Source organism: Morus notabilis, unplaced genomic scaffold (genome assembly GCF_000414095.1).
Source record: "Morus notabilis unplaced genomic scaffold, ASM41409v2 Scaffold99, whole genome shotgun sequence".
In the NCBI taxonomy this organism is placed as follows: domain Eukaryota; kingdom Viridiplantae; phylum Streptophyta; class Magnoliopsida; order Rosales; family Moraceae; genus Morus; species Morus notabilis.
In genome coordinates, this window is record NW_010362482.1 from 423308 (window position 1) to 440413 (window position 17106).

Genomic DNA, 17106 nt, shown 5'->3' on the forward strand with positions numbered 1-17106 from the left:
TAAAAAATTCGGGCAATTCGGGCAGGCTCGGGCCGCCGAATACAAGCCCGCGGCTCGTTCAAGGTGAAATTCGGGTTCGGGCGGGCGGCCTGGAAATCTCGGGTGGGTCGGGTTTGGGCTCAGACAAATACTCAGGCTTTTCGGGCGGTCGCGGCGTCCCGTCCAAAGTTCTAGCACTAGATGTATAGTTGTGTGTGATTAACACTTCTTTCTACCTGTCGTTAGCATGTTAAAACGGTCGTTTAATGCCTACGAATCGATGGGTATCGTTCAGACGATATTGTTCGGTCCAGTTTTCACCCGACACAATTCTGCTCTGTCCATGGCTGCTCTTCTCCCTCAATTTCTCCCCCAACGAATTCTTCGCGAACATTCTTATTCTTGTGCGCAAAGTCCTAAACTCTGTTTCTCTAACCTATATCAACTCATTCTACTAGTTGTCGTTTCCTATCTGCGAGAACTGCCACTATCTTCTGTTCGTAGAGTTGACGACTGAGATAATTTGAAGAAGTTTCCAAAAAAAAAAAAAAAAAAAAAAAAGAACTGAATGAGTATGAAAGTTCAACGCTTTCCCAGTAAAGCCGCCATTTCAGCCACCAAAAGGTCGCTTTATTCCGGTGAACTACCTCATACCCAGCAGGTTATCTTATTCATGGCTATATACTTGTCATTTTTCTTACTTACAAGCTGATTTCTTTCTCTCATGACGAGACAAAAGATGGGTTTTTGCTCAATTGTTGTAGCATATATGAATGAATATCCCATTATATGGTTCCTTTTGAGATGAAAATGTAAATCCATCAATGGATGTTCTATATGGTACTCAAGAAACAGTTGTACACAAAAGCTTTTTTTTTTTTATTAAAAAAAAAAAGTGTACTTATCTAATTTTTCAGTTGTATTTATGTGTTGAGAAAATCCTTTGCTTTGGTACACATTTTTCGCCCATAGTTATATAAAATTACATCCATGTGGAATTCAATGGCTTAAGTTTATGAAATAGCTTTTCTGTCTTTCTTTCCCATTCATTTTAGGGTGTTGCAGAAGTCAAATTCAGTGGTGAAGAGTTCGTGGCAAAATTGCTTGATAGAAGATGGACACTGCCAGTCCCTGATGCCAAAATTCAGCAAATATTGCTTTCTGCAAAGAATGGTTATGGAACACTTGGAGGTTATCTGTCCAATGATGTTTCCCTATTGAATAATGCTAATCTTGGTCCTAGAATGATGGAGGACAATCAAGAACCGTCCTTTTATATTGTGAGGGATGATTTGTTGCATCCATTGGTAAATGGCAATAAATCAAGAAAGCTCGATGCATTGCTTCCTCTTGTTGAAGATCATTCTGTGACAGATGTGGTGAGTTTTTTCGCACTCGTTTGAACATGACATGATAGTTTGATGACAGAAATGCACGTCTTGTTGTCGGTTCTAGATTTCTCTGTTTTCTTTTTCCTTCCTTTTTTCCCTCTCCTTTTACTCGGTTAATACTATGTCCATTTGAACGTACTTTCCCGCTTTAGAGTCCTGACATTATCGTTAATGCGCTTATGAGCACAATTAGGATAAAGAATATATCACATAGCAGATTGAATAAGTACGAAACGCACTTTAGTAGCCTTTTTGTGGAAGAGATGGCTAGGTAATACTTCAATATTCTCCGCTTTTTAGTACTGCTCAAGCTAATATCTGCGCTTCCAAACCTATTCTATTCTTTGTAACTATATTACAATTTGATTCTTTTCTGATAGATCCAGTCTAGTGAGAAGCCTTGCTCTTGTTCCCTTTTCTTTCTCTTCAGCCGTGTTTATGGAATCTCCAACATTCTTTGTCAACTAATGCTCTTTCCAATCTTAGGCACTGATCAATAACGTCCAACTCTCACAATTTCTTCTAGGTTACATGTGGAGGTTGTCAAAGTGCACATGCAGCAGCTGTAGGTTGGTAATCCATTGATGTAGTTAGTGGAATCTTTCCTTTAGTTTTTAGTATATTATCAAGTAACATGTGAAGGCCTTGTCTAAATGATTGCATTTGCCTATGTTTCAGCTGTTTCATGTGCAGAGAGAGGAATAAAATCGCATTTGCTTCTACGAGGGGAGCAGCCCGAAATTCAGACGGGCTATAACTTGATTTCAGCAATGTATGGAAAAGTCACTTATATCCCAAGGTCTCTTTATGCTGACAGGAAAAAAATGCTCAAGAACCATGCTGATTATGTTGCTGGCAGTAGTGGTCATGTTCTGTGGTTTGACGATATTTTGGAGGATTCTACGATTCGAAATAATTTCGGTTCAAATTTTGCGCAACAAGAAGCTCGTAGAAGTGGTCATTCAAGAAACATAGCTATTGTCAACGAAGGTGCAGGGGATGTTGTGGCATTACTAGGTAATTGGTAGTGGTATTGTGATTTTCATCATCATTTTTGCAGAGCTTGGTGCTTCTTCCGGTTTCCTATTGCCTCGTATGCTCGTATAAGCTTAACTTCTGATTATTCATGATTGCTTACGGTTTTCCTTTCACAGGTGTGATTCGTCTGGTGCAGTACTTATCACAGGATCATTTATTTGGAAAGAAAAGGAGCTTGAAACTTATTGTAGATGCTGGTACTGGGACAACAGCTGTTGGTTTAGGACTTGGGGCCATATGTTTAGGGTGTGTTCCAGTTTGAAATTTATAGCATTTAACATTTATTGAATTGATAGGAGAATAGTACATTTGAATTTCTACCTAATTATTCTTGTTGCTTCCTTTCAGGCTTCCATGGGAGATAACTGCAGTGATGCTGGCCGATACAGTTGATAAGTACCAACAACATGAGACACGCTTGATTTCCAATTTCAAGAGACACTTTGGTTTTCCTTTTGTGGAAAGCGGATTAAATGACGCAAGCGAGTCTGTCGTTCATTGGGTAGACCGTCACTGTCCACGAAAGTGAGTCTATTCTCATCATCTTCATAACTAGATGGTCAACAATATTCCAATTTCATAACATTCTCGTTGGCCTAGCACTTAATAGAACTTAGTTATTGATTGCTGTAACCTCAGTGTGGGCTTTTTGACCAAGACATAATAATAATCCCATGTGAGAAAACATAATATTGTTAACTACTTCAATTAGTTCTTGACTAATGAAGTGACATAGAAAATAGCCACTTGACCCGCTATAAACTGATTATACTGATGGGTCATTTTACACTTGTCTTTTACATGGCATTTTTGAAGCTTAAATGGCTTTTACAATAACTGCGCATGTGAACTTTGCAATGTAGACAAACTTGTTTAACTTAACACCAGGAATGAAGATCGTTTCTGCCTTTGTCTGATTTTGTCAATTCCTACAGTTTGAGTTTGTGGGACTACACTGATCTCTCTCTCTCTCTCTCTCTCTCTATATATATATATATATATATATATATATATTCTTTCTCAGATTTGGTAATGTTTTGGAAGGGGAAGTGGAGGCATGCCACGAGATTGCACAGAGAACTGGTATATTAGTTGATCCCGTGTATACACTTTCTGCTTGGGAAATGGCAACAGTCCTTGGTAAGAGGGAAACTAAAGGAGATGCAAAGGTGGTAATGCTTCACACTGGAGGAACTTTGGGAATGTTTGGATTAGCACAAAGATATAGATCCTACTTCTCTAAGCTCAAAGATTAGTGATAAAACACATATGCACCAATGAAAGTACCGGCTAAAACTTATTACTGTTATGTATGTATCAAGTTCTGTATTTTTACATTTTTTTTTATTTTGATATGATTTTAATTAAGTCTAATGTTTAGAAGCATGCACTATCGTTAAGAACCCCAGTCGAAAAGAACTCTTAAAATTAAACTTGTAATTTAATCTGGGCGTCTTATTATTCTCCACAAAATCTGAATTGGGGTGAAAACTGAAAAGGGTGTTTCTGTGACAATTACACTTGCACGTCTTTGCTGTTTTTGTCTTTGTAATAAGCAGTTATAATTGGTCACCCATTTATTCTAAAATATTAGATGTTGGTGACACGGCAAGTTTATTTATGAATCAATGAACAATGTTATGACACGACATATCCTTTTATATAATCACAATTTCACATTTCAAAACGACCGCTGATTATGATTTAGAGCCCTACATGTCAAATTTCTAAGCAATTACTGCTGATAATAACTAGTCACCATAATAAAAGTCCAAAATAGTCATTAATTGGAGTTGCAAGTTTAGACCAAACTAAACGGGTCGGCTCGAAGATTGACACTATTAGCTCAATCTTAATCCCGACTTACTTAAGTGCATAACGGATCAAGGCTAAGTTTTAAGTCTTGAAATCTTATTCGGAACAAATTTTTTTTAATTTTTTCTTAGAATACCTTATAAATTTTGGACCAATCCGACTTTAAACCCGTCATGTTTTAAGGCCGGCACGATGAAAATAATAAACCGGGCCGGTCCGACATCTCCATTCAAGTCGTTGAGTTTAAACTGTCTTAACTTACCTCTATCATTAACTAATTAAAAACTAGTGAAATGAACAAAAAAAGAAAAATCTTTTAATAGTGCAACTCTTAAACCTTTTATCAAATGCAGAAAAGGCCCTTTTCCATTGGTTCTATCGAAAATGAAATTAAAAAAAAAAAAATTTGAAGAAACAGAAGGCTATATAGAGGCAGAGGGAGGGGAGAGAGGCTGGTGTGAATAGAATAGGCATATGGACAGCCCTAAAATTTGATGGAGGTGGTGGGGAACAGGGATAAATGGCATGGCAGTGTCAAAAAAGAAACTGATGTGACGCAGTGGCATTTTGGCAAAGTTGACAACTCCACTCCGGGGACTATGTACGGCCTTCTTGCAGTTGCACCTCATAGAATTGCGCGGATGTGATCCACCAAAACTCCCTCTCTCTCTTTTGTTTTTCCATTCCACTTTTGAAAATTTTTTTCCAAACTTGCACATTATACCGCTTGCATCTATCGATCACATACCAAGTGGCAAGAACATTTGCCAACTTGAGCTATTGTTTTGACTCAAAAAAGAAGGAAAAAAAAAACCATAAATGGAAATTTAAAACTCTTACACATAATTGGTATGTTACTATCTTGCCTTTCTCTTTATATCTTCTTGCTTTGTTTTTGGGATTTTTTTTTCTTTTATAATGGATGGCAAATCAGGGGTTAATATTTATCCTCGTTTTCAGCCCGCTTCTGTATAATGTTACTATACCTACCCTGTTAAGGACAGCTATACCCCTGGATAAGAATAATATTCCTATTCGATATGCATTGGTTTTGGGATTTTTGTTCGACAAGACTAGCAGCGTTTCACTAATTTGCTTCGATTCCATTAGTTTGATGATGAGAAAAAACCCAAAGAGACAGTGAGGTGTTATAATGTGACTCTATCTGGCTGTTAATTTTAATAAGTTAGTTATAAATGGTTAAGACTGTAGCCTAAGGTCCTGTTTATTTTGCCGATTCGAGTTTAGAATTTGAGTTTTATTACAGTAAAAAGTTTTCAGAAACAGTCACATTTAACTTTTTTTGTTAAAATCACATCTCAACCCAAATTAAAAACTCGAATCAGTGAACTAAATAGACCCTAATTGTTTAGCAACCAACTTAAGTATTTTAACCACATAGTAATTAAGCCTAACTCTAATTGGTTATGTTAAAAGTCCTATTTGTTGTATTAGTATAAATAGGTGTCCTTAGAAGAATAAATCATGGAGGATTACCTACTCTAAGCGTGTACGATCTGTGTTTTAGACTGAGTTCTTAGGTGAGAGAAAAAAAAAAAGAGTTGTGAGGTTTTCTAGGAAAGCTTGAGATATTTGAAGCTTGTATTTGAGAACCTAAGTGGACGTTTAGTTCATAAATTTAGAATTATGATTCATAATCATTCTCATTTTAAGTGTGTTTTTTGTGAGAGAAAAATACTGTAAAAAACTATGAATCATGATTAAAAATCAAGAATGAATACAAAAAACAAACATCTTCTTAATCTTTGTAATCTTGTGAGAATTTGAGGATGTATTTTGTTCTTCTATTCATAGTGAATTAAGTTAGGGGAAAAACCACTGTCTTGAATTAGGATCTTTGATCCGAACCAAGTAAAATTTTGGCGTGTTTGATCTTTTTCGTTTATGTTTCTTCGATTCTTGTTGTTCTATTGGTCTTCAGAATTCACACGAGGGAAAAAAAATCTAACAATAAAGACCAAACGTGTGGTACTCATTTTCACACTACTTGGTCGTTATATTTCCAAAACAGATCTGTTAAAACTTGTGCCTTTCATGTATCTATGTATTTATGTTTGCTGAAGCTGTCATTATAAGAATATTCCCGGGATGAGTATTGAAAATTTTAATAATCCTGAACAAAAAATATAAATATAACATTTGAAATAGTATTATGTGTTGAAGCACAACAAATACATCATTTTTACTCTTTTAGTAACAAATGTAGCATTGTTATTGCATTTGAGACGGTCGTACCAAGTTTACAACTGAGACTCTTGATTTTTTTTTTTTTTTTAGTAAACATCAATGTCGACAAAAAATTACATTAATATTTAACAGTATGTTAAAAATATTAAACTTAAAATGGTGGACATAAAACATTATAGTAAGTTGACATAATAAAAAAAATAAATAAGGGATTACCTGCCAAGATAAACACATACATACATAATCGTAGACCACAAAAAGATACCTAGAATGTCTTGCCCAAATAAGAAAATGGGTGGGAAATTCTTGTCCCAATACAAGTTATATTGTATAATTAGCAATTAGCATTATATATAAATATACACACATAGGTGGCAGACTGCAGTGGCAAAAACGATTCGCCACAGTGAGAGGACACGACATGGTCCGCAATGCGCACACAGTCCCCGAGATTTGAGCTTATAATTAATGTTAATAATAATATATAAATCATAAGGGTTATTATTGGCTTTGTAAGATAAGAACTAGTTTAAGAGTTAAGACAATGAAAAATGAATAAAATAATAGAAAAGGCTTAAGGAGTACAAGAAGCAGAAGATAGTGGTGGTGGCAATTGGCAAAGGCTATGCAGGCAAAGTTCCTGGTTTTGGAATTTGGACGGTCCCCGGGACCCTTCTGTCTCTCCACCCAAAATTCCATTCCCATGCCTAAATCTCAATCAACCGTAGCCAATCGAATTCCCCATATTTTATGTGTTGTTTTCTGCCTTTTATATCATGCCTAATAATTGTAGCAGAAAAAAGTAAAAAAAAAAAAAAATATTTTTTTATAAAATTTAAGTTTGAACTCAGAAAAAATTTAAACTCAAATTATAATATTTAAGTTCATGTTTTTTTGTAAAATTTGAGTTTGAATTCGAGTTCATAAACTCGAACTTAAGTTAATGAACAATATTTTGCTTATTCTTAAAAATGTCATAACTTTTTTATTTTAATTCTGATTGAAATTATTATTTTTCTATAAATTCACAACAAAAAGACGAATAAATTCTCACTCATATACCATATTAAAATTTTTCATCATCATTGAGTTTTTATTAAAATACTAAATATAAATTTAAGTTTTGATCTACCCAAACACAAACTCAAAAAAGATTCTCAATTCGAATCATAACTCAAATGGGCACATCTAAACACAAACTCAAATTATAACTTTAACTTAAATTATAACTCAAACTCAACTCATAATAATCACTCAAGTTACGTTAACTCAAAAATTTTAAAAAAAGCAACCTCTAAATCATTAATTATTTCAATTAAAAATACAAAACGACTCCCATAATTGAAGTTGCTCTTGTATCTATCCATTTTTTTTGAAGTTTACTCATAGTACTGCACACTTTTTCATTAATGATAATGACAGTATATAAGTTAAAAACAGTTTTTCTTTTAGAGTATGTTCGGTAGGAAAGAAAAGTAGAAGAAAGGAAAAAGGTGGATGAATTTTAGGAGGAAAAATGAAAATATAGGTTGTTTGGGAGGAGAGAAAAGAGAAAGAAAGAGAAAATGGAGTGGAAAATAATATATGTGGGCCCCACCATTTTTTTTTCTTTCCACAAGTAGGCAGAAAATGGGATGGAAAATGAGAACAACTCATTAAAGTGAGCAAAGTTACTAAACTATCATTTTCTCTATCAACATCCAAGTAAAAAATTTAAGGGTATAAAAGTAATTTATAAGTAAGATTTTTTCTTTTTTCTCAATTTAACTTTCAATACCAAACAAGTGAAGGTAAGTTCATTTTTTTTCCATCTTCTCATACCAAACAACATAAAAGAAAATCAATTTCCTTTTTATCATTATTATTTTTCATCACTTCCATATTTTATTTCTATCTTATTTTCTTTTCTTCCTACCAAACATAGTATTAATGTGAAGGGAGTTAAACAAATGAGAAGTACAACTCCGTCTTTTTACAACCACTAATGAGTTGGTGGAGCGGTATTATAATTTTTTTTTTATTTTTTTTTTCACTCTCTTCATATGTTGTGTGGCGGGTGTGTAACTGACATGAATGAAAACTAGGTCTATATTTTATGTAGAATTGATGTTGTGGGATTTTTAAGATGACGAAAGAGGTGGAAAGAGGATGACACTGATAATCCCACCTTTTTCATTAGCCAATATATATATATATATATATATATATATATATATATCTACCGTCCTACAAAATGGGGATGGTGATCAACTTAAAGGAATAATGACACTTATTATTATCAACCAACCAACGGTTAAAGATGGATGTAAGACTCTGCTAGTTATCAGTTATTACCAACTAGGCAACTACCGTAGTTAGAGACTAATACGCATGTCAAACTACCATAATTGACATGTAAATTTATGATTAATTGAAGATGTGCTAGTGTCTTCGCAGATTCGAATTTTCAATTCGAGCTGAGATGTGACATTTTCTGAGAGCTTTTCACTGTAGCAGAAAAAGTTAATGTGACATTTTCTGAGAACTTTTTACTGTAAAAATTTAAAACTAAAAACTCGAATCGGTGAAATGAACGAGGTAGCATTGTTGAAGTGAAAGGGGCTTCATGCATCTTCGATTAATTAAGCAAATACTCAAATCAATTATTTGTACTATGAGCACGTGATTTACACTTTCTACATTTGGACGTGGAAAAATTAATGCCCTCTGAGGGTGTTTTAAGTTAATATAATTGTCCTCTTATTCCCTGATCTTATAAAATATGTCTACATATTAACAAATTTTCTTTTTGTTTCATACCAACAAAAGATTGTGTTTCCTAAAAAAAAATAAAAAAAAATAAAGATTGTGTAAAAAGGGGCTAGGATGGGATTGAGCATCAAACATATAGAATGTCTGCCTCTATGAGAACCCAACAAAGTAAGCTCCTTAATATAAGGTGGGCCATGTAATTAAAAGCAAACATAAAACATCCCTTTCACTTGCTTTTTTAGGGCACAAAAGGAGGTCTTCATTTATCATAATGACATATGTGTGTGTGTGTGTGTGTATATATATATATATATATATAGAGAGAGAGAGAGAGAGAGAGAGAGAGAGAGAGAGAGAGAGAGAGAGAGAGAGAGAGAGAGAGAGAACAGTGGCCCATGACTTATGTGGAGCAAACGGGGAGCACAGTTTTAGTCCAACCATTAAACAATTACCCATGTGGCAAGTTTCAATGTTCAGCTTTCCCACTTAGCATAAAACTACTATAGGAACTTGTCATATTATTTGCATAGGTATCGAGTATACAAAAATACCATCTATACTGAATCCCCCAAAAAAAAAAAAAGATAAAACCTGCTTAATTATATATTAAATAGATGTTTTGTTCAATAATGCTGATTAGTTGTTAACAACTGGTACTATTTTATTGTATCTGAAATGTCATTTTCCTAAAAGTTTAGATGATCAATACTACTTACCATTTGTAATAATTATGACATGTTTGGTTTGAGGATTCTAACGTTTAAACCGTGACTTAGGTTTAAATCATTATTTGTTTACAAAAAATAAAAAATTGTTTGAATACAGTTCCAATAAAATTAGTATTTGGTTTAAAAAGAAAATATTAAAATTTGAACCCTAATGTGATGTTTTAATCATGTTGAATCCTTAAAAAATAAAACCACAACTATCCTTGGTTTTGACCGGTTTGAACCCCAAATTAAAATCATACATGGTTCAAACCCAAATATTCATTCAAGCTCCAAATTCAAAACCCAAGTGATTCAAACCCAAAAGTTCAAACAATCTTAATTTGAGTGAGTTGTCATGATATATCATCCGCTTATGCATAAAGTTAATTACATAGGTGAGTTTTTATTCTCTTGAAAGTTTAACCGAAAATGTAATAAAAGTCATCCCCTACAACACTTTCTGTTTTTATAATCAAGACAAGAGAACAATATACAACAATATATTCCTTAAAAACTATATTTACACTTTCAAATTCAGTGTTTTTGATCATAGAACTAAGCTAAATCGCACGTAGTAACTGCAGTTGTGGATAGTAATATTCAACATGCACTATAGTCCGACTATGAAGAGTTGGGTACTCGCTTTTCTGATATGTTTTGTATCAAAAAAAGAAAATCAATTGAGTTTGAAAACACAAAAGAATATGGAGTATATGGACATGGTAGTAGGGGAAAGAGAAAAAAAGGACAATAAAAATACGTGGAAGCGGAGACAATAACATGCAAAGTATCGAAGAGAACATTAAAATAATAATAATAATAATAAAAAAAGACACATTTTAAAACAAGTTGGTGACGGCATTGGAAGTAGTCATCCATGTTGGACCTCAACACTAGAAACTCCTGCGCACGTGCGCTGGTTTTATTAGGGCATTCGTATTAGATTATTAGTGCTATTTCTCAACGCTTCTCTCTCAAATGTTTGGGATTGTTTTAATTAACAAGGAAAATTGTGAGTTTTAAGTGAAACGGTAAAAAGAATTTTTGTGTTAGGAAAAAATAAATTATCGATAATTTATTATTTTTTAGTTGTTAAATCTGTATATTTTTTTAATCTGATGTGATTTTAATTATATATAACGATTAAAAATTAAGGTAGACTGACTTACCAGAGAATGTCTCAAAAGTAAATTGGCACTGTACTTATTACATTTAAGTCAATGAATAAGCTTGCATAAAACATTACTTTTTTTTAATAGAAATCTTTCTAGGAGTTTCTATGAGTGAATAAGAAGAAATGAAATACCGATAGTTTTTTATTTTTCAGCTGTTAGATTTGTATAAGAAATTGTCTATTATGCATAATTTTATTAATCTAATATGATTTTGATCAGATTCAGCGGTCGGAAACTGATACTATCAATAGATAGGCATTTTGGAGAAAGTTTTTACATTTTTTCGGCAAGAGAAAACGATATGAAAATAAAATCATATTAAATCCAGACTCTTGCATATTGGAATGAGTATCTTTATTTAAAATCATACTAATTGTGAAGGGTGATTATGATATTTATAAAAATTAAATTACTTCAGGGGTGTTTTGGTTATATTTTTATAAATACAATGAGTGTTTTTAACATTTGCATAACGTAAGTAGTATTTTGACAAAATACAGAGGGTTTGTTCTTTTGCAACGAAACTCATAAAAAGTTTGAACTCGAGTTAAAACTTTATTCAAGTTTATGTTTTTTTTTGTAAAATTTGAGTTTAAACTCGAGTTTTGGGATAAACTCAAGTTCAAGTTTCCATTTCAACTCGAGTTCATAAACTCAAACTTAAGTTAATGAACATTATTTTTTATATTCTTAAAAATACCATAACTTTTTCGTTTTAATTATGATTGTGATGATTTTTTTTATATGCATTCACAACGAATATACGAATAAAAATTCACCCATATACCATATTAAAATTTTTCATCACCATTGAGGTTTTATTAAATTACTATCTGAATACAAATTTAAGTTTTAGCCAACCCAAACACAAATTTAAAAAGATTCTCAATTTAAATCATAACTTAAATGTACACATCCAAACACAAACTCATGTTATATAACTTCAACTCAAGTTATAACTCAAACTCAACTCAAAAACATCACTCAAATCACCGTAACTAAAAAATGTAAAAAAACAACCCATAGTGTTCTAAGTATTTTCCTAAACTTAACAATAGAATTAGATAACCAACAATAGATAGGTAGAGGAAGTCTCATACCAGAAATTAATTTAATTGAAATAGAGGTAATTACAAGATTTAGGAGCGGTTTTGAGTAATTAACTCCACCATAATTTATTTCATTTATAATGAATTGTATTTAACCATTTAGCACCTCATGTAAAAAAAAAAATGAAAAAAAAAGGTTGGGATTGTATTCCAAGATTGGACACCAATTTGAGAACAAATCAACCTATATAGCATTTTAGCTACCTACAAAGGCACCGCATGGGTTTTGACCTCGGGCATATTGACTCAAGCTGATCATCACGTGAAGTTTAAAAGGTGTGATTGCTATTTCCTTTTAAATTAAATAAATTTATTGCATCTTGTTTTTCTGAAGTTAGCCCAAGTTTAAACACATCAGCGCCTCATTTTTGTGTGTGTGAAATATAGTATATGTTTTGTTAAAATTTGTTACAAGTTACTGATGAGTTTAAATTAATCCTTTCTTTCTCTAGAAATAACACACATAAAAATCAATGGGAAAATATTAATGAGATATTTGTTTTAAGGTTTTGTGTCTTTGGTTCTTAATTGTAATTTTTAATTTTATACAGTGTTTTTTTTTATAAAAAATTTAAATTTTAAAAATTAAAATTATAAATTGTAATTTTAAACTTCATGAATTAAATATTTCATAAAATATCTTATATCAATTTATTTATTTATTTAAAAAAAAAAAAAACAAAGATTTAGATGGTTTTTGGGAGGGACGTTGAAACACGTCTGTGTGTGTTGTTATTATTATTATTAGTTTTCCTTTTATTAATTGGGACCGGAGTCTTACAATACAAAAACCAAGATATAGGAGAGAAGAACCGAGGAGTCGGACAAAAGAATTAATAAGAGGGTACACCACACACAAATAAAGCAATGGAGAGTAGTCAAAATACACACATGAAAAAGTACCATTTCCACCAGACTCTCAGAGCAATTATTACCGTCCGGTTTTGGCAAAAAGCCCCTTTTGTGCTACCCATCTATCACCCTACATCCGCCCAATCCGCCACGTGTACGGTTCCGATCCTTTCTCATTCCGGGCCCCACCTCGACGACCCCACCAATCAAATCCCACATCGTCACCACCAATTCTCAAAGGATCTCGGGGCAATTCCGTAATTTCGAGCTACCATCAGATGGCAAAGGACATTTGTAGCAACTTTTGCTTGAAATGAAAGTTTGAGGAAAAGAGGAAACACCCAAAGCCATTTGTGCTCTTTTTTTCTACTTGACTCCAGCTCCAGAGTAGACACACAGAGAGAGAGACTAGAGAGAGAGACATGTACTGCTATTACTTGGGAAGATAAAGCGATGGATGGAATTTGACCAGCGCCGGAAAAGAAAGAAAAAAGAAAAACAAAAAAAAGAAAACTAATTAATACCCAGCAAGGGCAACTCGAAGGAGAAGAAGAAGAAGTACTTCTGTTACTTCTCGTCGGAAAAACAAGTGGTTTTCCGATATATCTAGAAAAAGCCATGGCCGAAACCGGTATTGGCCGGCTCCCGGGAAACCTAGACCCAAGAGCCGAAGAGTTCAGGCCAAGAAACCCGGGAAACCAACTCGTCCTCTTACCCCCACCGCCACCGCCGCCGCAGGTTTTCTATCCGTACGCGTCTCCTTACCCCTCGATAAGCGAAGTACAAGTCATGCCGTTTTGCGACGCCGTAGGTTACCCTACCACCCACACCCAGCAGTTCCATGCGCCGCCCTCGGCGGTGCTGACGCCTCCTTCGTCGGCGGCGGCGACGCGTGCGTTGGTGCTGAGCTTGGTGCCTAGGGAGGCGAGCGAGACGTCGGTGAGGAGGGAATTGGAGGTGTTCGGGGAAGTGAGAGGGGTCCAGATGGAGAGGCTGACGACGGATGGGATCGTGACCGTCTATTTCTACGACCTTAGACATGCAGAGACCGCACTCAGGGAGATTCGGGAGCAGCACATGCACCACCAGACCAGGCTCCGCGACCACTACGCTTCCAATTATTCCCTCCTCATCATGCGGAACAATTCTACCGGGCCCGACAATTGGGTGCTCCCACCGCCGCCGCCTCCGGCTCCCCCATCGGCGCGTGGGCTCATCTCCGGACGCGCCGTCTGGGCCCAGTTCGTCATTCCGACCAGTAACGCCGTCCCCGATGGCCACAACCAAGGCACCATCGTGATTTTCAATTTAGACCCCGAAGTCACCTCATCTACTCTCAAAGACATCTTTCAACAGTTTGGTATGTTGTAAAATTTTTTCATGTAAGGTTGTTTTTAGTGTGTTAATTTGTTGTGTATATGTCGGGAAATTATAACTTTTTTCTTGGTGGGGACTGGGGATATGATATCAATATGTCATATATTCATGTGTTTCTCATAATACAACAATGTTTTTTGATGGGTCTTTTTCCCACGCTTTCCATTCTCAAATATTTTTGCACATGTTATTTGGTTTGTATTTTATAAGGTCACATTAAGGAACTGAGAGAAACGCCACCGAAGAAGCACCAGAAGTTCGTCGAGTTCTTCGACGTGAGAGACGCGGCCAAGGCTCTTAAGGAGATGAACGGAAAGGAAATTCACGGCAAGCCTGTCGTCATCGAATTCAGCCGTCCCGGCGGTCACTACCGAAGGATCATCAACGCCACGACCGCGTCAGCTCACAAGAACCTCTCGCCGCCGATTCCGCCGCCGTTGCCGCGGAAATTCTCCGTCCGCTCGCACTTCAACAACTTCACTAAAATCCCGCCTCGTTCTTACGCTTCCCAACCAGCCCAATTCCCCGTCAGGAAATCGACTGGGAACAAGATTATAAGCTCTAGTTCGAGTTCTATGTCGTCTGTTGAACGTAAAATGGCTTCTGTGAATTTGGGTAATGCTGCTTCGTTTTGTAATGGAAATGAAGAGAGGGATTCGCGTGTTGCTCCTCCGAAATGGTTTCATAAGAAAATCATCAACTCTCAACCCTCGCCGTCGTCGCCTCCGGCGACTCAACAGCAGCAACCAGTGCTGAGGAACGTCAAGTCGAGAAAGGGCAAACATGGGAAGAAATTCGATTCGCGGTTCCTAATAAGCGAGGAAGCCATGGCTGAATCCAGTCGTAGGGATACCAGAACGACTGTTATGATAAAGAACATACCAAACAAGTACAGGTTGGTCTTCTTCTTCTTCTTCTTCTTGACCTAGTACAATACTTTCCTTTTAAACATTCTGAGAAGTTTTCTGTATAATTTCGGTTCCTTAACAGTATTGTTATTTTTGTTGGAACTTATGTATCTTTTTTTTTTTTTTTTTGGTTTTAACCTCTGGATATTTTTCAGTCAAAAGCTGTTGTTGAACATGTTGGACAACCACTGCATTAACTGCAACCAACAGATTGCCAACGGCGGCGGAGAAGAAGACCAACCCTTTTCTTCCTACGATTTCGTTTACCTCCCCATTGATTTCAAGTGATTTTCTCACCTTTTTTTTCTTAAAAAAAATTCATTTCCATTCATTATTTTAGGACTAGAACATTCCTGGTTAACTTATGGGACGACAAATAATGGTGAAATTAAACAGCAACAAATGCAATGTGGGATATGGGTTCGTGAACATGACGTCTCCGGAGGCGACATGGAGGCTTTACAAGGCGTTTCATCTTCAACTCTGGGAAGCATTCAACTCCAGAAAGATCTGCGAAGTTACCTACGCTAGAGTTCAGGTAATAATAATCATGATGATGATGATGATATTTATTGTTATTTTTATTTTTCACTTTTCGTGTTATAAAGGACAAATATTTCTCTCTCTCTTTTCTTTTTATTTTTTAACCTATTTTAGAATAAATACATATTGGTAAATTTATTATTAATTAAAGGGATTGGAAGCGTTGAAAGAGCACTTCAAGAACTCGAAGTTCCCATGCGAGATGGACCATTACTTGCCAGTAGTCTTCTCACCGCCTCGAGACGGGAGGCAACTGACGGAGCCGCTTTCCATCGTTGGTGGCCAAAACAAGCTTTCCATTCCCATTGGTCTCCCATCGCCAAGATCAGTCTCTTCTTCTGATCATCATCATGACCATGATCACGATGACGAGGTGGACGGTGGAGATGACGCTAAAGATGTGTACTGTCATGATCAGCGGCGCCACAACAGTACTTCTGGATGCGGCAGCAGCAGTCTAAACGGCGGCGTTGTAAGTGATGACAATGAAGAAGATGATAACGACGAGGATGATAATGATGATGATGACCATGATCATGATCATCGATCAATACAGGAAGAGAAGTGGTCATGATCAAGTGAGCAACTTCCACAAGGCAACAACAAATCTCACTCTACTCATTATAATAGTACTTAATTATAATGAGCAGTACATATATCTGGCTTAGCAAACCTATCCTACCCAATGGGGTTTGTCGTTGAGCTCCGAGCCTGTGTATCTCTCTCTCTATATATAGCTAAATAGCCCCCATATCTCATTATCACCAGCCTAAGGCCTCTCTCTCTCTCCCGCTCTATTTCTTTCTCTCTCTATCATTCTCACAGGTTAATAGCTGATCGATCTGACCACCATCACTTCCCATATTAACTCTCTCTCCTATCTCTCTTCTTTCTCTCTCTTATTGTTCATGATGTTTTTTTTTTTTGCATTTTATGTGTTAAAGTGTTGTTATTCTTTTGTTTGTGTTAGCCAGAATTAATTAAGTTGATCTTATTTCAGTGCACATCAAATTCTATTTTACCTGCTTATATTATGTTTTTTTTTTTTTCGTGGCAATTTAATAACAATGACATTGTACGTCGCAAACGTTGGATACAGTTAAAAAAAAACTTGGAGAAATTAATTAATTAAAAAAAAAAAACGTTACTAGTTTTACTGTTCTGCTCTTATTTGAACGTTCAGAAAAGGACAGAAGGGAGAGCAAGGGAAGAACCAACGGATAAAGAGAAGCCACAATATATTGGCGATA

General features: G+C 35.4%; 2 protein-coding genes across 2 annotated transcripts; both read left to right on the forward strand.

The window, feature by feature from the left end:
* The first annotated feature begins 287 nt into the window (after window positions 1-287).
* On the forward strand, window positions 288-3886 carry LOC21410254 (D-cysteine desulfhydrase 2, mitochondrial). Its single transcript, XM_010102032.2, has 7 exons — window positions 288-640; window positions 1035-1358; window positions 1897-1939; window positions 2049-2387; window positions 2525-2654; window positions 2757-2933; window positions 3433-3886. Exons 1-7 carry the CDS (start codon window positions 548-550, stop codon window positions 3662-3664), a joined length of 1338 nt encoding a protein of 445 aa, XP_010100334.2. The 5' UTR covers window positions 288-547; the 3' UTR covers window positions 3665-3886.
* Window positions 3887-13368: 9482 nt separating this feature from the next.
* Window positions 13369-16732, forward strand: LOC21410255 (protein terminal ear1). Its single transcript, XM_010102033.2, has 5 exons — window positions 13369-14388; window positions 14616-15300; window positions 15469-15597; window positions 15710-15851; window positions 16008-16732. The coding sequence occupies exons 1-5, from the start codon at window positions 13647-13649 to the stop codon at window positions 16428-16430; spliced, it is 2121 nt and encodes a 706-aa protein (XP_010100335.1). The 5' UTR covers window positions 13369-13646; the 3' UTR covers window positions 16431-16732.
* The last annotated feature ends 374 nt before the right edge of the window (window positions 16733-17106 follow it).